Here is a 20520-nt window from a genome sequence, read left to right as displayed (position 1 = left end):
ATCAGATTTCCCTCTTGCTTTGCTTGTGATAGTGAGTTGTCACAAGATCTGGTTGTTTAAAGATGTGTAGTATCTCCCTGATCTCTCTCTTCCTTCTGCTCTGGCCATGTGCTTGTGTCCCCTTCTGCTGTGATTGTAAGTTTCCCAAGGCCTCCCCAGAAGCAGAAGCCTGTACAGCCTGCAGAACTGTGAGCCAATTAAACCTCTTTTCTTTATAAATTACCTAGTCTCGGGTGATTCATTTTTCTTTTTTTGAGATGGAGTCTCACTATGTCACACAGACTGGAGAGCAATGGTGCGATCTTGGCTCACTGCAACCTCTACTTCCCAGGTTCAAGTGAGTCTCCTGCCTCAGACTCCTGAGTAGCTGAGATTTCAGGTGCTCACCATCATGCCCAGCTAATTTTTGATATTTTTAGTAAAGTGGGGGTTTCACCATGTTGCTCAGGCTAGTCTCAAACTCCTGACCTCAGATGATCTATCCACCTCAGCCTCCCAAAGTGCTGGGATTACAGGCATGAGCCACCATACCCCACCTGAGTAATGTTTTTCATTTTTGAGATGGAGTCTTGCTCTGTCACCCAGGCTGGAATGCAGTATTGCGACTTCGGCTCACTGCAACCTCCACCTCCCGGGTTCAAACAGTTCTTCTGCCTTAGCCTCCTAAGTAGCTGGGATTATAGGCACACACCATCACATCCAGCTAAGGTAATTCTTTATAACCATGAGAAAATGGACTAATAAACTTGGCTTTCAAAAATGAAAGCTATCACAAAGGCAGTGTCCTGCCCCACCTTTCCACATCCCTGTCCTGTCTGGAACTGCTTTGGGTAATGCTCAGCTGGGGGTAGCACATTACACAAGATGATGCCCTTCAGGTGGGCATGTAATGGCATCAGCAAGGATGAGCTTTCTGTCTCGGTTAAGAGTAAAGACTCTTAAACTAGCACCGCCTCAAGGGCTTGGGGCTCACTTTCTGTTTGCTTGAAGACCGTGCTATGCTCACAAAGTCTGTGCTCCTTTGAGGTCTTGGCAATAGCATTCTCAAGCTGAGCTTCCAGCTACCATTAACACAAAGCAAGCATGGCCTCACCAGTTAGATCGTCACACAAAGTACCTCTAAGAGAACAAGACCTTAAAAGACCTTTGTATTTTTTTACCCTTCATCAAATCTTATCACAAATTAAAGTTTCAGAAATACACTTCAGGGCTCAGCTGAAATGGTTGGTTAGTAATAAAACAAGTTCAAATTCTAATTTAGGTTGATACTTTGAGATTAGATTCCAAGAAAGGAGACTGACTTGTGAACATAAGTACTTCTGATATCTGCAGAACACTAATTTCAAACACATGCAGAAAAAGAGCAATGAACTCCATGTGCCTGGCTCCCAGCTTTTGCAGTGAGCAACTTCAGCCAAGCCTGCTTCATCGCTGCCTACACCCAAACCATTTGAGAGCAAATCCCAGGCAACATATCACTGTATCCATATGTGGAACAGAATCCTTAGTTAGGGGTTTCATTAACTCAAGTTGCAACTGGCTACAACTACAAATATATTTGGTTTGCAAAATCAACTGTCTAAGAAAACAAATAGGCATTCTGTGGCTAAACAGCAAAAGCCCTGAACTTGAAAGGAACATGAGCATGTGCTTCCAGGCCTTCTCATTCATGGGATTCATTAAGTAAATTTTTTCTTTTTTTTTTATTTTGAGATTGAGTTGCCCAGGCTAGAGTGCAGTGGCATGATTTTGGCTCACTGCAAATCTCTGCCTCCCAGGTCAAATGATTCTCCTGCCTTAGCCTCCCCAGTAGCTGGGATTACAGCCACCTGTCACCACACCCGGTTAATTTTTGTATTTTTAGTAGAGATGGGGTTTCACCATGTTGGCCAGGCTGATCTCAAACTCCTGACCTCAGGTAATCCACCCACCTCAGCCTCCCAAAATGCCGGGATTATAGGCATGAGACACCACCTCGTTGAGTCAATTTTAATCAAACTTTTTCTCTGTCACCAAGGCTGAAGTATAGTGGTGTAATCTTGGCTCACTCCAATCTCCACCTCCCAGGCTCAAGTGATCCTCCCATGTCAGCTTCCTGAGTACTTCATACCACAGGTGCACACCACAATGCCCAGCTAATTTTTTTTTGAGATAGGGTCTCCCTCTGTGGCCCAGGCAGCAGTGCAATGGTGCCATCTCAGCTCACTGCAGCCTCCGTCTCTGGAGTTCAAACAATTCTCCCACCTCAGCCTCCTGAGTAGCTGGGATTACAGGAATGAGCCACCACAGGCCAGCTAATTTTTGTGTTTTTAGTAGAGATGGGGTTTCACCATCTTCATCAGGCTGGTCTCAAATGCCTGACCTCAGGTGATCTGCCCACCTCAGCCTCCCAAAGTGCTAGGATTGCAGCTGTAAGCATCCACACCTGGCCACATCCAGCGAAATTTTTTGTAGAGAAGGGGTTTCGCCATGTTGCCCAGGCTGGTTTTGAACTCCTGAGCTCAAGTGATCTGCCTGTCTTGGCCTCCCAAAGTGCTAGGATTAAAGATATGAGCCACCGCCCTTGTCTTTAATCGAATTTTAAACTAAGCACTGCTTAAAACATGTCTTGAACTCCCGACCTTAAGTGCTTGGATTACAGGTGTGAGCCACCGCACCCGGCCAAAACATGTCACTCATCAACAGCAGGCCATTCAGAATACCTATGGCAGCAGTTCGCCAAGTTAGGGCTGAGAATCCTGGAATCCTGAGATGTCAGAGCATAAATACCCTCTACTTACTTAAAGGGAGGTTTTTAAAACTTAGTACCACAGGAACCTCTTTGATTAATTAGGTATCTGTAGATCCAGGAGTTCTTCGTATTCTTCATCCAGAAGAGTACATCAAAACAGATCGAATGCAGAGACAGACATGAGAACCCAAGTATTATCTATTAAGCCAGATATTAAAGAAACATTTAAAAATGTAAAGACGTGGCCGGGCGCGGTGGCTCAAGCCTGTAATCCCAGCACTTTGGGAGGCCGAGGCGGGTGGATCACGAGGTCAACAGATCGAGACCATCCTGGTCGACATGGTGAAACCCCGTCTCTACAAAATATTCGCTGGGCATGGTGGCGCGTGCCTGTAATCCCAGCTACTCCGGAGGTTGAGGCAGGAGAATTGCCTGAACCCAGGAAGTGGAGGTTGAGGTGAGCCGAGATCACGCCATTGCACTCCAGCCTGGGTAACAAGAGCGAAACTCCGTCTCAAAAAAAAAAAAATATATAAAGATGCCATTCTTCTCAATAAAAAATTTTAAAAGTTACTTTTAATTACAAATGTTATGCTAACATATAATGGGTTTTTGTTGTATTGGAAGAATTCTGTTTTGATTTCTGCCATGGTGCAGAAAGCTGCAATCTACATAAGTAGAAGCTCTTTGGGGTCCTAAATAATTTGTAAGAGTGTAAAGGAATGCTAAGGTCAAGATGCTTCAGAAGCACTGGTCTAAAGCAAGTGGCTTGAAACATCCTCAGCTGTGATTTGCCTTTCTGCTGCCACCGGCCTTGTATGGACTGCAGGTGCTCTTATTCACTTAGGCCAGGCCATATCACAGCATAGTGTAAATACCCTCTACTACTTAAAAGGGAATTTTAAAAACTTAGCACCACAGGAAACTCTTTTAATAATTTCACAAATAGATATTGAGGGATGAGAACAAAATAAATGCCTACCAGATCAACTTACTTGGCTTCACAAAAACTTAAGAATCCATTTTAAAGTAATTTATATAATGCAGCCCAAGTTTTCAAAGATGTTTTATTAAGGTCGTACAAAAGTCTAATCAATACCATAGTATTGATTAACCATCTAACGTCTAAACAGCTTCCTCTCTCTGAGCTTCTTGATCTTTGTATCTCCTGCAACATCATGTGGACTTTCTGCATGGCTACCTCCATCTCCTCCTCCTTGTCCCAAACCTTCTGCTTCTGAGAGCAGAGCTCTGCGATGGCTCACTGAGCTCCAAGAACTCCTGCAGGGCCAGCTTTTCCTGCTGACAGGCATATTTGAGTTCTTTGGGTTGGGATTTCTGTAACTCTAAAGCTTTGACCAATTGCTGGAAAAAAAAATTACAGATGTTTTATGTTTGCTTAACAAAGGCCTAGAAGGCTGGAGGTTTAGTCTTACACTACACTAAAGAGTTACAAGTGACAGCCAATGCTGGTTACAGATTAAAACCACCGATCGGAGAAATCCCCTGCTTGGAAAAAGCCCTGTGATCACCTCACCCCAGCTCAATATGCAATGGGAAGACCACCTAGGCTCAGGTGCTGAGCACCAACTCCACACCAAGAAAGATCCTTCAACTGCATGGAGTAGCTTACAGCATGACATCTGGCTCTGTATTGTCAACCTCTGCCTGATGTCTTCTGTATTACTGCAAAGGTGAATAAAGCATTTGGGCACTCAATCTAGTTACTTAAACATAAGCAGAAACAGATAAGATACGTGTGTGTGTGTGTGTGTATATATATACACACACACAAAGTGCTTAAGATTTAAATCAGGCCAGGCACAGTGGCTCGCCCCTGTAAGCTCAGCACTTTGGGAGCCTGAGGTGGGAGGATCGTTTGAGCCCAAGACCAGCGCCTGGGCAAAATGGTGAGACCTCGTCTCTTAAAAAATAAAAAAGAAAGAAAGAAAATAAAATTAAGAAGAAAAATATTTAAATCAAAGTTTCCCTGGATGGAGAGTGACAAGTAGGACTTACTTTGAGATCAGCTGCACTGAGAACCCAACCTTACCACTTGCTGCACTGATGACCCTGACCTCCCTGCCGGCAATCTGGTCAACAATCTAGCTGTTTAGTCACTGTCACACATGCAGGACTAAGACTGAAAGTAACACAACCTGGATCAAGATGGCAGGGCAGCTCCCACACAGGGAGGAAAGGCCTCCCCAGACCTCTCTGGGCCTGGCTCAGAGTTATAGTGACTGCATCAAGCAATGAGATGCCACACAGCCCACACTGCACTCCCACACAAGTCATGCAGGTGGATGACACCACAGATGATCTTAAGAAGCTATTTGGGTTTAAAATCTGGCACATTTTGGAGGACAGATCACAAACCACAGATTCAAGGACTTAAGTGTATTAATGCATATATTTTAGCAAACAGAACCTAATTGTGCTATTACTATACTGGCATTTGAACATGAAGTTTCATATATCTTACTAAAAACCAATTATAAAGGAGTGATGGGGGAATCACCAACATTTAACAAATGGGTCTCTTTCGCAGTTCCCTCTCATCACTAAGATGCCCCTTCTAAGACCAGAGGGCATGGTGGGGAGAGAAAGGGGAGGTCATTGGTGTCAGGTGCAGCGTATCACTGTAGATAACACAGACATGGTTCCCCATTCGGAATGGGTGGGGTGGGGGAGGTGCTGCTTACTCTGTGGGGTTGAATGAACTGGACAAGACATATGACTGTTAAGTGGGTGCCTGCCATAGACAGGGTGCCAAAAGGCACCCATAACTGGGAACCAAGCTCAGATAGCTGACACAGGCTGTGCAGCAACCGGGCACAGCAGGGGCCCTAGAACCAGGCTTGGCCCTAGTGTCCTGCATGCAGCAGGGACAGTCCATGAGCAGGAGTCATGAGGAGGTCTTTAAACATCTGTGTGAACTCAACCTTACAAAACTCTGCAAAGTCTCGTAAGCCTTTTTCACCCAAAACTGAGCTGCCTGCCTTGTGCAGGTCCTCCTTCTGCTGCACCGTGCTGCTTCTCTGCCCTCCCCCCACCAGCTGCTGCATGAAATCTTGGCAAAGTGTCACCTTGTCCTCAAGTTGTCACTCAAGCCTGTTTGAATTTGAGCAAAAGAGGAAATAATTTGTGTTCCTTTCTGTATAGCGACTATACATAAACTTTGTTAGCTGACTTATTGCAAGGATTTAATAATTCACACATTTTTTTTAGTGCTGTATACTAAATAAAATACACAAGGCAGCAATACCTAGGGGCCAGAAACACTGTTTACTACAAGTCAGTTATGAAATCATAACTTACAGTAAAAATGGGCATGTCCCAGGCTCAATTTTTCCTGTTTTTTTGTCATTTACAGAATAGAGATTTTGTTGCTAATTTTCCACACTCTCTACTGGGCATATGTGTTACTTTTATAATCAGGAAAATAAATATTTCAGTCATGTGGCATATAATGATATTTCAGTCAACAACAGACAGGCTATATAACAGGGGTCCCATAAGATTATAATACCGTATTTTTCCTGTAGCTTTTCAGGTTTTATTTATTTATTTTTCCGGTTTTAGATACACAAATCCTTACTGTACAGGTCTGTAGCTGAGGGGCAATATGCTGTACCATGTGGCCTAGGTGTGCAGTAGGCTGCACCATCTAGGTTGGTCTAAGTACACTCTATGATGTTCTCACATCAACAAAACCTCCTGATGCATTTCTGAGACTATATCCCAGCCTCTGAGGGACACATGACTGTACTGAAGAGCAGCATGTGATGTGGGCTACAGCTGAATTCTGTGCATGATGTGGTTGGAGCCCCGAGGAAGGGGAGAATTATGAACTGAACTGTGTCCACCCCAATATTAGACACTGAAGCTCCAATCCCCAATGTGACTGTATTCGGGGACAGGGCCTATAAGGAAATGATGAAGATTAAGTGAGGTCATAAGGGTGGACCCTGATCCAACAGGATTTGTGTCCTTATAAGGGACCAGAGAGCTTGGGTGCCACCTCTCCCCACCCCCAGTGGGAGGACATTATAAGAAAGTGGCTGTGTGCAAGCCAGGAAGAGAGGCCTCTGGGACTTTTAGCCTCTAGAACTGTGAGAAAATAAAACTCTGTTGCTAAGCCACTCAGTCAATTGCATTTTTTGAGCGCACCCAGAACTGACTAAGATGGAAGAATTCACCCTTCTGGGGAGGAGAGGAAGGGGACCAGTTTCCTCCTCTGGTTTCCCTGGCTCTCTGCAGAACCCCCTCCCTGCCCTTCCTCCTTGTGCCAAAGCATCCTTCTAAGGGCAGACCTGACTGCACTGTTCGGAGCACCCCTTGGCCCACATCAAACTCTCAACTCTTAGACATCATGTGTCACATCCCACTGGGGGAGCTCCCTCTCTTCCCTGCTCTCCTCTCAGGAGGGAAAGTTAAGGGCCTGTTTGACCACCCTGGAGGGAGATGCCAGAATGCGATGCTCCATTCTGGTGATGAGCTGGGGTAAGCCAGCACGTCTCCTGTGCTTTCCTCAGAACTGAATACACACTAAGATTATCTTTAGGAGTAGAAGAATAAAATTGGAAGGAGTCACACACCCGGAGTCCCAGCCTACAAGGAAGGCTGAGACAGAAGGATCACTTGAGCCCAGAGTTTTGAGTCCAGCCTGATCAACATGGTGAGAACCAGTGTCCAAAAAATAAATAAATAATAAACAAAGAAAGAAGAATCATGTGACTGTTCCAAACTCCTCCAGAATGGGTATCGGGTCCCTAGTCTGCTCTTACCAGGACAGGGCTGTGCCTTTCCCATTTCTGGTGGCCATAAACTCACTCCCTCTCACTAGAGAAATGAGAAAAGAAAACATGCTCCAAGCACTGTGAGTTATGTGAGGTGTGCAGAATGTATCAGGCCCAGAGAGACAGGGATATGGGACTTCAATCACACACCTCATACCCATTCCTGGGGGTGACTGTTTAAAGACATTTTGTTCTGGATTGGCTTAACCCATTTAGCTTCCTGTTCCTGGAATTTGTGATACAGAAGGCAACGTAGAGCCAATAAATAGCTTATGTTATTTTAATATAAATTCCTCTGACCAGGCCGGCCAAGGTGGGAAGATCTCTTCAGGCCAGGATTCAAGACCAGCCTGGGCAACACAGCAAGACTCCATCTCCATTTTAAAAATTATTGGTAAACAACTTATGAACTGCCCTTTCTTCCCTTTAACAACCCACTTGCAACTGCTGCTAATAAGAGTATATTAAGGTAACTTGCATCTCCAGGGTTGCAATTCTCAAACCGGGCCCAAATAAACTCTATTTCTTTTCTCTGAGATAGAGTCTCCCTCTGTTGCCCTGGCTGGAGTGCAGTGGCATGGCTCACTGCAACTTCCACCTCCCGGGCCCGAGCAGATTCTCGTGCCTCAGTCTCCCAAATAGCTGGAATTACAGGCGCCCGCCACCATGCCCCGCTGATTTTTTTAATATATACTTTTGTAGAAATGGGGGCAGGGTGGGTCTCACCACGTTGCCCAGGCTGGTCAAGGGATCTTCCCGAGGTGGCCTTCAAAAGCACTGGAATTACAGGCCTAAGCCACTGTGCCTGGCCCAATCACTGCACCTATATTAATTTTACCTCAGCTTCTTCCTTTTCTTTTTCTTATTTTTTCCGAGACAGAGTCTCTCTCTGTCACCCAGGCTGGAGTGCAGTGGCATGATCTTGGCTCACTGCAACCTCCACCTTCCGGGTTCAAGCAATTATCCTGACTCAGCCTCCCGAGTAGCTGAAACTACAGGCAGGTGTCACCACACACACCCAGTTAATTTTTGTATTTTTAGTAGGGACGGGGCTTCGCCATGTTGGCCAGGCAACTCTCAAACTCCTGACCTCAAGTGATCCGCCAGCCTCTGCCTCCCCAGGCTCTGGGATCACAGGTGTGAGTCACTGCAATCAGCCCGCTTTTTCCTTTTAGATCACAAAAGTGTTGGAATCCTTCCACTTCCTGGTGCTGGGTGGGAATGGGGGATGATTGCGGTGCAGCTGTGACTTGGGTAGACAGCAAGAAGGCTTCTCAAAGGCGGTCCTGTTTGCAAAGATCTGAATAAAGCACATCCATAAGAGCAGGCCTGGGGCAACCAGGCAGCAGGCAGCAGTGTAAGGTCATGGTCAAGCCACTCACAGGCTGGGAGCTTACCTGCAAGGCAATGCATGATCAACAAAGGCTAGGTAGCTGCTCCAATCCGGGTCAGAGGATGCCCGGAAATGCCTCAGCCCTGGCACCGCCTTCAATGACGTAGCTGCCTTCCCGCCAACACTGCATCCAATCAGAGGACATCCCCACTACGTGTGTTGAGTATGGCCAATCGTAACTGGGATCTGGGCCTCCGCCTGCCTTCCAGGAGCTCTGGACCAATGGCAACCTGGCACTGGTGGACCAATCCTGGGCAGTGTGCGCTGCAAGAGACTGCCGTTGGGTGCGCGGTTGCATCAGCCGTTGGGTGCGCAGTGGCAGCAGCGGTTGAGGTCAAGCAGTAGCACTGGGCTGCAGCTGCAGAGCTCACCATGGTAAGGCCCGGCTCACTCCCACCTGGCAGACGCCCAGGCAGAAGGGTGGAGGGAGGGATGCTGTTGTGGTCCTGGGTGCGGAGAGGAGGCCAAGAAGGACATGAGGCCCAGGGCGGGGCATGAGGACACGAGATCGTTTCCTGGGTCTGTGGGTCCTAGGGCAGGGACGGCGGCTTTTGTTTTAAAGGAGGCTGATGGCCTTGACTCGGTGGATGGGGACCATTGACGGTGTCCAGCCCCGCAGAGAGCAAACGTGGTGTCACCTCCTGAAGACTGGAGGGCGCTGCTCTGGCTTTCCAGTCTCCAAATGTCTCTGTGCTACTGGAAATGACTCGGGAGCCCAGAAGCCTTTGCTGAAGGGGGTTGGGACTGTGGACATTGGTCAGATTAGGAATTAAAGCTCAGACACTACTGAAATATTGCCTGATTCGCCTAAAAACAACACTGTGGGCCAGGCATGGTGGCTCATGTCTGGAAAGCCCGCTCCTGGGGAGGTCGAGGTGGGCGGCACGGTGTGGGGGTGGGGGTTGTGGAGCCACAGAGTTCAGGATTTTGAGACCAGCCTGGCCAAGGTGGCAAAACCCCCTCTCTACTAAAAATATGAACATTCCCCGAGTGTAATGGTGTGGACCTGGGGTTCCAGCTACTGGGGAGGCTGAGGTGGGAGGATCAGCTGAGCCCAGGACTTAGAGGCTGCACTGAGTCATGATGGTGCCACTGCACTCCAGCCTGGGTGACAGAGACCCTACCTCAAAAAAGGAAGAAAATAAAAGTAACCCATTAACATAAAGAACAGACTCCCAAAACCCAACAAGTCACAAGTCTAAATAGCCATTGCTGTGGCTTGTCAGTTATCTCTCCTTTTTGTTTTTCCTCTGAGACCGGGCTCAACAACAGCTCTATTGCCCAGACTGGAGCACAGTTGTGGGATCTCAGCTCCCTGCAGCCTTGAACCCCTGGGCTCCAACAATCTTCCTGCCTCAGCCTACTGAGTAGCTGGGACCACAGGTGTGTACCACCACACCTGGCTAATGTTTAAATTTTTCGTAGGCCCAGACTGATCTCAAACTGGTCCCAAGCAATCCTCTTGCCTCAATGCCCCAAAGTGCTGGGATGAGCAACCACACCCTACTTGGCAGCACTTAAAGAAACCACCAAAGGACAGTGCAGTGTCCCAGCACTGATGACATCTGGGAGCCATTACACTACTAGGCTTCAAGGGGTGGAGGGAGGGCGTGATTACAAAAATATTGAGAGGGTAGCTTTATGTAGAGGGCCACCTGCCAAAAGTGTGGCCTTGATGAAGGGATTCAGGTCACCCACGGCAGTTGATCAGCAAGGGGCCGAGGAGGGATTACCCAGAGAATTACTGTGACTGGCTATAATGTGGGGTTGATTATTGACATTACATGACTTCCAGGTTTTAAAAGGACCTAATTTTTGTGTAATGGCAAACATTAGGTTCTAGGGTTACCTCTGGATCATAGTATTAGGATGGTTTAGAGCAAGTTTTCACAGGGATAAAGAGGTCAGTCTCCTAATCTTCCTAGGAAATATTAGTTACAAAAGCACCAGACACTGATGCACCATACAAACACTAAACTAGAATATTTTGCATGTCATACAGTTTCAAGTTGCCCTGAAATAAGTGGGCTCACATTTATGTTCTGGTTCACAGCGCGAGTGTATCTCTATCCATGTGGGGCAGGCAGGGGTCCAGATCGGCAATGCCTGCTGGGAGCTGTACTGTCTTGAACATGGAATTCAGCCTGATGGTCAAATGCCAAGTGATAAAACCATCGGTGGTGGAGACGACTCCTTCAACACATTCTTCAGTGAGACTGGGGCTGGCAAGCACGTGCCCAGAGCAGTGTTTGTGGACCTGGAGCCCACTGTGGTCGGTAGGTGTGTGGGCACTGGATGGCAGGTTTCCTGGGAGGGTGGGAGAGCCTTATCAGTAAAGCCCCGTGTGGGCTCCTTTGAATCCTCCTGCAGAAAGGATGGGATAGACGAGCATATGCCTATGGCATTGTTAACAGAGAAACTGAAGGGTTTATGTTGAAAGTGTCTGTGACACTCAGCTTCTAATTTAGGAAGACCTGACCTACAGGGAAACGATGCTTTGCCAGCAGTAAGATGGGCTGTGGAGTGATTCCCTCATGGCTGCCTCAGCCCTGTTTAGGTGGCCCCATGTACAGGGCACAGCAGCATTTGTTCCCTCCTGAATGCTGTGCACTCTCTTTCACTGGTGCACAAGAGTCTTGACCTGCAGGTCTCAGGCATAGAAGGTTAAGGACAGAACAGCCATTTGCTTCCTCCAGATTAGAAGCCCGACGTAGTTTACAAGGGGAGCTGCAAAGAGCCAGCACCTTTCAGTGGCCCACCAGGAGATGACAATGTGACCTAAAAGCTCATAGGGGCCCAGGCCACACAGGGTGCCCTATGGGACTGCCCTGAAGAAGTCATACTAACCTGGTGGCTGCCAAGTTTGTAAAAATTTCTAACTTACAGCCTTTGATGTAGGAGAGGATTATGTACCTGTAGAATTACCTGTGTTGGGGGGTGCTAGAGCTTATTTCCCTTCACTGGGAACTGGTCATGCTGACATTTATACTGCAAGCTGAGTTTAACTTCTAGAGTCATAAATTATACTTGCAGTTTGGTTATCACACAGAAACATTTTCTACCAGACCCTGCCACTGTTGACTTAACGACATGTAGGTCATGTACTTTGAACAGCATACTTTATAGAAAGTGAACAGTCCCGGAATGTATCCATCTTGGTGAATACAGGCCTTATAGATTCACAGCACACATGATCTCTTTTGTAGATGAAGTGCGCACAGGGACTTACAGGCAGCTCTTCCACCCGGAGCAGCTGATAACCGGGAAGGAAGATGCAGCCAATAATTATGCCAGAGGCCATTACACCATCGGCAAGGAGATCGTCGACCTGGTCCTGGACCGGATCCGCAAACTGGTAAGAAGAGAAGGCTTCATTTGGACATTGTCCTGCATGGGAGGGTAGGTCTTGGATTGTGAAGGGAAGGTCATTTTGTCAAAACTTAGACCAGCACCTTGACCAGGCACAGTGGCTCACACCTGTAATCCCAGCACTTTGAGAGGTCAAGGTGGGCAGATCACCTAAGGTCAGAAGTTTGAGACCAGCCTGGCCAACATGGTGAAACCCCATCTCTACTAAAAGTACAAAAATTAGCCAGGCATGGTGGGGCATGCCTGTAGTCCCAGCTACTTGGGAAACTGAGACAGGAGAATGGCTTGAATCCAGGAGATGGAGGTGGCGGTGAGCCAAAATCACACCACTGCACTCCAGCCTGGGCAACAGGGTGAGACTGTCTCAAAAAAGGAAACAGATCAGCATCTTGAGTCCCACTGAGTCTGCAGGTGTCTTACTCTAAGTATGCATGGTGATTTGTCCGTAGATCTTTGTCTGCTTTCTTTGCTTCAAAGTGTAATGTGTGTTTATTATGGATGATTTGAATCCACATCAACTCTTCAGAGGCAAAGAGAAATGGCCCTGGCTTGTTAGAGGTTAGTGGTGTGGCTTCCAAGGGCATTGGCTCACATCGTCTGGTTTCTCTCAGGCAGATCTGTGTACAGGACTACAGGGCTTCCTCATCTTCCACAGCTTTGGGGGCGGCACTGGCTCTGGGTTTGCATCTCTACTCATGGAGCGGCTCTCAGTGGATTATGGCAAGAAGTCCAAGCTAGAGTTTGCCATTTACCCAGCACCCCAGGTCTCCACAGCAGTGGTAGAGCCCTACAACTCCATCCTGACCACCCACACAACCCTGGAACATTCTGACTGCGCCTTCATGGTCGACAACGAAGCCATCTATGACATATGTCGGCGCAACCTGGACATCGAGCGTCCCACATACACCAACCTCAATCGTCTGATTGGGCAGATCGTGTCCTCCATCACAGCCTCCCTGCGATTTGATGGGGCCCTGAATGTGGACTTGACAGAATTCCAGACCAACCTAGTGCCATACCCCCGCATCCACTTCCCCCTGGCCACCTATGCCCCGGTCATCTCAGCTGAGAAGGCCTACCATGAGCAGCTGTCCGTGGCCGAGATCACCAATGCTTGCTTCGAGCCAGCCAATCAGATGGTCAAGTGTGACCCTCGCCATGGCAAGTACATGGCCTGCTGCATGTTGTACCGGGGGGACGTGGTCCCAAAAGATGTCAATGCAGCCATCGCCACCATCAAGACCAAGCGCACCATCCAGTTTGTGGATTGGTGCCCGACTGGATTTAAGGTATGGCTGGGTGATGTGAAGTCCTTGTGCCTTTCAGCAAGCAGCAGACACGCAGAATAATGCTATCCCTGAAGGCCCACATCCTTTGGGGAGCCTACCCCTGTACCATGGGCTAGGTACATGGGCATAAATTAGTGAATCAGAGTAAGAATTCAGCGATGTCTCTTTTTTTTGGAGACAGAGTCTAGCTCTGTCACTCCAGCTGGAATGCAGTGGTGTGATGTCAGCTCACTGCAGTCTCCATCAGCCTCTCAAGTAGCTGGAATTATAGGCATCTGCCACCATGCCCGGCTAATTTTCGGGAGTGTTTGTGTCAAGTACCTGGGACCACACACATGCACCACCACACCCAGCTAATTCTTTTATTTTTCATAGAGATGGGGTTTTTCACTATGTTGCCCAGCTGGCCTCAAACTCCTGGGCTCAAGTGATCCACCCGCCCCAGCCTCCCAAAGTGCTAAGATTACAGGCATGAGACACCGTGCCCAGTTTTTGTTGTTGTTTGTTTTGTTTTTTGTTTTAAGAATTAGGCATTCTCTAAAGGATGTTTGTGCCCTTTCGTGGGTGGCAGAATTCATGTGAAAAAGGTAAGTCAAACTTAGAAATTTATGGGCATTTTGGGGAATCATGTGGATGGTGTATATATTTTGTCTTAACTTGGCTATTACTAGAAACTGTTTCACTAACTCTTTCACTGTCTTATGCAGTGTTTGAGTTAAAGAAAGAATGAGTCTTTGTGATGAAAACAGCAAAAGGAGCAGTGGCTCACACCTGTAATCCCAGCTCTCTGGGAAGCCAAGCAGATTGGTTCTACTGAGGAGTTTGAGAACAGCCTTGGCAACATGGCAAGACCCTGCCTCTACCAAAAAAACAAAAAAAATAGCCAGGTGTGGTGGTGTGCACCTGTGGTCCCAGAAGGCTGAGGTGGGAGGATCGCTTGAGCCTGGAGGGCAGAGGTTGCAATGAGCAAAGATCCCACCATTGTCTGGGTGACAGAGTGAGATGGTCTCAAAAAAAAAACAGCTTTATTTCTCTCCTGTAAAGCCTAGTAATTTTGGCCTGGGTTTCCCTCAGACACAAAGTCTGTCCCCACCTTCCACTGACACACAAAAGAGACCTTGCTGTCTTCTTTGGGCTTTTCCAATAGTTGGTTACTAAATTCTTCCCGCATCTCTCTATTGGACCTGTATGTTCTTGTGCTGTGCTTTTCCTGCCACCCCTGGCTCAGACCCCCACTGCCTCTAGAAAGACTACTGCAGTCAGCTCTGACTGGAATTTCCTACTCTGGCTGTCTCTTCCTCTCCTTCAGGGGTTAACACAGCTGTTGGACTAGCTGCCTAATTTTGTAAGTAAGGGCTTTATCTGGACACAGCCACAACACCCATTCATTTGCAAATTGATTTTGCTATCTAACAGAAGAGTGGGGTAGGTGTGACAGAGGTTATGTGACCTATAAGGCCTAGAATTTGTATGACCTTGGCTTTTTGTTTGTTTGTTTAGACAGAGTGCTGTCACCCAGACTGGAGTGCAGTGGTGTGATCTCTGCTCACCGCAACTGCCACTTCCTGGGTTCCAGCAATTCTCCTGCCTCAGCCTCCTGAGTAGCTGGAATCTATAGGCACCTGCCACCATGCCTGGCTAATTTTTGTATTTTTAGTACAGATGGGGTTTTACCATGTTGGCCAGGCTGGTGTCAAATGCCTGACCTCAGGTGATCCACCCTGCTCAGCCTCTCAAAGTGCTGAATTACAGGTATTAGCCACCATAGCTGGCCAAGTTTTGAATTTTTATTAGATATATTAGGGTTCTGCCATTTGGCCAGGCTGGTCTCAAACTCCTGATCTCAAGCAATCTGCCAGACTTGGCCTCCCAAAATGCTAGAATTACAGACTTGAGCCACCACACCTGGCTTGTCATTTATAGAACAAGTTTGCTGGCCCCTGCTCTACACCCCATGCACTGCAGCCAGGACCTCAGGTCATGTTATTCCCAAGTTCTGAAACGTGGAATGCTTCCCCCTTGGGTCCCCACCTTGGAATGTCATCCCCCTACCGAAGGAGGCATGTGGACCACTTTCTGCTGCTGTGGTAGTAGCATTCACATGACTCTTGACTCATCATCTGTCACCTTTGCATATCCTCAGTGACTTCTTTGGTGAGTCAGCAGAAGGTATGATCTCCCCTGAGAAATGAGGAAGAGCTGTGTACTCTGAATCTATCTGGGTGGGAAAAGTGTGGCTATAGAATTTCATTGTAATCTACAAAGAAGACAATCAGCCTACATTTTCAGAGGGAAGACTGTCTAACATATCATAGTTGCTAGGACACAGCCCTTCAGGCAGCTTGGGGTCCTGTCAGGGTGGCTACCTCTAAGGTTCCTTTCTCTTTATTCCTCATCTGGAATGTCACCCTGCCTGGCACAGAGAAGGGCTTAGTGACATTTGTGATCTGAACTGAGCATTCACCTGGTCACTTAAAGGGTGTCTCCTGATTGAGGAAAAGTAGCACCATTTCTAGGTTTGATATAAGTTTCACAGACTGCCTTCTTCCCATTCTCCGGCAGGTCGGCATTAACTACCAGCCCCCCACGGTGGTCCCTGGGGGAGACCTGGCCAAGGTGCAGCGGGCTGTGTGCATGCTGAGCAACACCACAGCCATCGCAGAGGCCTGGGGCCGCCTGGACCATAAGTTTGATCTCATGTATGCCAAGCGGGCCTTTGTGCACTGGTACGTGGGGGAAGGCATGGAGGAGGGAGAGTTCTCCGAGGCACGAGAGGACCTGGCAGCTCTGGAGAAGGATTATGAAGAGGTGGGCATGGATTCCGTGGAAGCTGAGGCTGAAGAAGTCGAAGAATACTGAGGGGAGGGTGTCATGGGTTCTCCCCTGCCCTCCCCAAGCATGGCAATTTTCAAGTTGATTGCAATTAAAGGTTCCATATAAAACCAAGATGTCTGTGTATTGTGCTGTTTAGCTCTGCCTATAGGAGCAGGTGGGACCCCAGAGCTTGCATGGACAGCCAGTGGCGTGTCAGCCTGTCCTGGTGTGGGGTTGGGTACAGCAGTACCATACACATACTTACGGAGCTGCCACGGAAGTAACTTGACCAGGGGAAAACAGTGTTTCTTCAAATCCAAGTATTCAGTGCATAGATTTCCTAAATTCTAGGAAAGCTGAATCAGGGTTTTCAAGTAAATTTGCAATTTTTCAGCTTCTCTATTGGTGGGTCTTCTCTATTGCTGGCTAAAAAGAAAAGCTTAGAACCTGAGTGTTTAAATCTGAGGTCTGTGGATGCAGCTTATCCATGAAATCCCTAAAACTGTGCATCAAATATGTAAGGTCAGGACAGCTCGGCGGGGGGAAAGAGTGTTACTGAGTTCTGCACAGCAATCATGACCCACAGAAGGTCACAACACACCCCGCCTCTCAGCACTGTCAGTCAGCCATCTTGATAGAAAATCTGCCACCTTTCACTTCAAGTGAAACTTGTTAACATGCTTATAAAAGACCTGGCAATCCAGATACCTTTTCTCAGAACCCAAATCGGGTCCAGGAAGTTGACCCATGGTGAAGGGACCTGGTTAGTTCAGCTGTGGCACAAGCAGGGCCAGCAGAAAAACTTCATTTTAAGTCTGTGCCTTAATATCAAAAAATGGTACGGAACATCTGACCTGGACCCTCTGCATCTCAGAAAGGTTTATCAATTGAAGGAGACAAACATAGCTTTTGCTGGGACAGTGATGTGACAAGTCTCTGCCCCATCCTAGGTGTTGCCCCATGTAGGGCTCTTCCCACGCCTGCCCCTCTTGGGCAGCCTGGTAGCTCTGGGCTGGTGCAGCATCCTGTGGCTGGATCCTTTGCAGCCACTGTGTTCCGCCAGGGCCAGCACTCCCTCAAGGGCGGTGCTGCTTTGTGTCTCCCTGAGGAGACAAAGCACAATAATTAGGAATAGGCAAGCCCCATAACTGCAGCACCTGCTGTACTCATGCTCCTTGAGCGACATTTGTGTCTACTCATTTCCATCAAAGCTGCTTCAGCTAGAGGCCCTGCATCAGCCCCGAGTCCTGAGGCTCAGAACCGCTAAAGACAGGTCATGCCCAGAAGCCCTTGGCAGTGTGCAGGGGACCCTTTGGGATGTGTCCCAGGAGCCAAGCCATGCATAGAACACACTGCCAAGGGAAAATTTTGAAGACACATGCCAGGGGTCCATTTAGAGAAAGGTCCACACGTGGCCTGGACTGCAAACCTGGTCTGCCCTGATGGTTCTGGGACTCACTGCCTCAACCTCCAGGTGTGTTCATGCTCCGTACATCTGAGCTGCCCCAGACAGTGACAGGCAGCAAGTATTGGAGCCACCAAGTCCTGGAATCAGGTTTCTGATTTTGATTTTGGAAACTCTTACATTGTTTCCTACCTACCTTGAGTACAGCAAACAGTGGTCAAGCCTCTTACTCGGGTAAAGCTACCAGATTCCATGACTGGGTTCCTGCTATGGTCTGAATGCTTGAGACTTTCCTTCTGACCACCAGAGAGTCTCATTCAGATGAAGACCACTGGTCAGAGTTTCTTTGATTTGTAATTTGCTTACTTTACTCTTTTTCGTGAAGATAGCCAAGAAAGATCTGGAATCACACTTGAGCCAGAGCTTTATTTTAATGGGATGGATTTCTATAGGCTCAGGGTGTTGACAGCATCAGCAAAACTTACTGAGAGGACCCTCCAGGGGACAAACATGCCTGGGTAGCAGGCTTGCCTGTGGGGTCACAGTCCCCCATGCGGAGCGCCTTGGCCAGGGTTCTCCTCTGCTCTGACCTGGCAGGGTCTGCCCCATGGGCTCTGCTTGACTCACAGTATTGGATCACATTTCATCCCCCCAGCTTTTCCTTTGTCCTGCCTGACATAGTGCTTTGACTGCTCTGTGACCTGGTCAGTTGCATGTTCCCCTGCAGGCTCAAACCCTGTCTGGGGCCTTGCATCTTCCCAGACACTGATAAACATGGCTAGGTTGTTGCCTGAAACACTGAAAGAGCTGATGTGTTGCTAAGCATGTGGAAACTGGCCCTGCCCCAGCCAAATTCCTTGCATCTTCACATAAACTCCACTCCCCACTCACCGTGGCATGCTTAGGCAGAACCTGTTTCTGACTGTCCCTCATGAGACCACACTGCATCCCCCTCTGTATATAAGTTTCCCTAACAAATGCTTTGGACTGACTACCCTGGCATTAAGTGCTTTTCCTTTGGAACCTCAGCTGGCTCTCATTCTGGGAAGGTTTAGGGCAGTCCCTTGCAGGAATTCCCCTGCCATCACTTTGGGCTGACTCCAGACAAGGGTTCAGCCAACAGAACACCCAGCGTCAATCCTGTTTCTTCCCTGGCCTCTTAACAAGTTTAGTCAAATAACCTGCAATTGGAAACTATGTTCTTGGAGAAAACATGCAACTGGGTGTCTAGGGATTCATTGTGTCACTTCAATTTCACCATGAGGGTGGAGGCTCCTGTGTCTGAGACACCGTGGACCCTGGCTCCTCCAGAGGCACCTCCAGCTCCCTTTAGATGATAAAGTAAATGAAAATGCAGGATTAAATCAAATACCTTAATTAATCTAAAATATCTAACATATTATTTCAATATGTAATCACTACATAAGTCATTCATAAGATGTTGCATTCACTTTTGTTCTTGTTGTTCTGTGTGTATTTGTAGATATGGGGTCTTGGTATTTTGCCCAGGCTGGTCTCAAACTCCTAGCTTCAAGTGATCCTCCTGCCTCAGTCTCCCCAAATGTTGAGATTACAGGTGTGAGCCACCACATCCAGCTCATTTACTTTTGGGTTTTTTGTTTGTTTTTGAAACAGGGTCTCACTTGTTGCCCAGGCTGGAATGCAGTTGTGCATTCACAGCTCAATGCAACCTCGACCTCTCGGGCTCAAGCAATACTCCCACTTCAGCCTCACAAGTAGCACAGATGTGCACCACCATGCCCTGCTAATTTTTATATTTTTTGTAGGTATGGGGCCTCACTGTGTTTCCCTTGCTGGTTTTGAACTGTTGAACTCAAGAGATCCACCAGTCCTGGCCTCCCAAGGTGTGGTGGGGTTTTTGCATTACCTCTTGTACCAGTCCTTTGGCATCTCCTGTGCATAACACATACAGTGCAGTGACCACCCCAGCCATGTGTGGCTTATGGTTCCTATATCAGGCAGCACAGCTCATGTGAGACGTGATCACAGCTTTCACACTCCAAACGTCTATCTTACATGCTCTGGACAACCTTTTTAAATGTATAGTTTCCCTAAACCTAAACAGAGAATGCTTGACTAAATTTATTTTTCCCTCAGTGACTCCAGACCATCACCATGACAAGCATCGCCCCTCTGTGCTTCTGGGGTCTTCTGTTTTCCCCTCCCTGTGGGTACGAGTGAGACTAGTGGTGATGGTCCCTACAGGCCATCTAGGTGGCTGGGGGACAGGCGTCCAGAAACCTAAGGCACCTACTGCAGCTCACAGAGGCAGGCCCATGGCCTGGAGAACTCCACACCCAAGTCCTGTGGGAAATCTGGGGCCTCCATGCCCCCCAGCTGGATCACTCCAACAAGACCCCTTATGTTCTTCACCCCAGATTCTGCCATTACCAGGGCAGCTGGAGCTCCATGTGGTCAGATGCTGTAACATGCGGGCCTCAGAGATCTCTTGGCATTCCATCCGTGGCCTCTGCTTCTCACTCTGCAGCACATTCCTGTGTGGCCCCACGTCCACCCCTCTCCTCCACCTCCTCCCCAGGTTTCCCTATATTCCCATAGGGCCTCCGTGCTCTTATGTCCTGGCCTTCTGTCACCCAGCCCATAGGACTGGTCCTGGGATATGCTTCCAGGACAGAGCCTTCAAGGAGCACATGACCCTGAAGGGCCCAGTACTCCATGCCACTCCTGTCCTT

At 48.1% G+C, this 20520-nt stretch overlaps 1 protein-coding gene and 1 long non-coding RNA gene across 2 annotated transcripts; one reads left to right on the top strand and one right to left on the bottom strand.

The window, feature by feature from the left end:
• Positions 1-3788: 3788 nt before the first annotated feature.
• LOC118147192 (uncharacterized) lies at positions 3789-9000 on the bottom strand. Its single transcript, XR_004733322.3, has 3 exons — positions 8931-9000; positions 8624-8833; positions 3789-4096 (listed from the first exon to the last, which is right to left on the bottom strand). It is a non-coding gene; the product is annotated as an uncharacterized LOC118147192 (long non-coding RNA).
• A 225-nt stretch (positions 9001-9225) lies between these two features.
• LOC118147191 (tubulin alpha-3 chain) lies at positions 9226-16533 on the top strand. Its single transcript, XM_035271521.2, has 5 exons — positions 9226-9301; positions 10980-11202; positions 12133-12281; positions 12907-13587; positions 16150-16533. The coding sequence occupies exons 1-5, from the start codon at positions 9299-9301 to the stop codon at positions 16444-16446; spliced, it is 1353 nt and encodes a 450-aa protein (XP_035127412.1). The 5' UTR covers positions 9226-9298; the 3' UTR covers positions 16447-16533.
• Positions 16534-20520: the final 3987 nt, after the last annotated feature.

This window comes from Callithrix jacchus, chromosome 14, assembly GCF_049354715.1.
Source record: "Callithrix jacchus isolate 240 chromosome 14, calJac240_pri, whole genome shotgun sequence".
Lineage (NCBI taxonomy): Eukaryota > Metazoa > Chordata > Mammalia > Primates > Cebidae > Callithrix > Callithrix jacchus.
The sequence above is the reverse complement of the archived record's forward strand: the minus strand, read 5'-3'. Positions and strand labels throughout refer to the sequence as shown.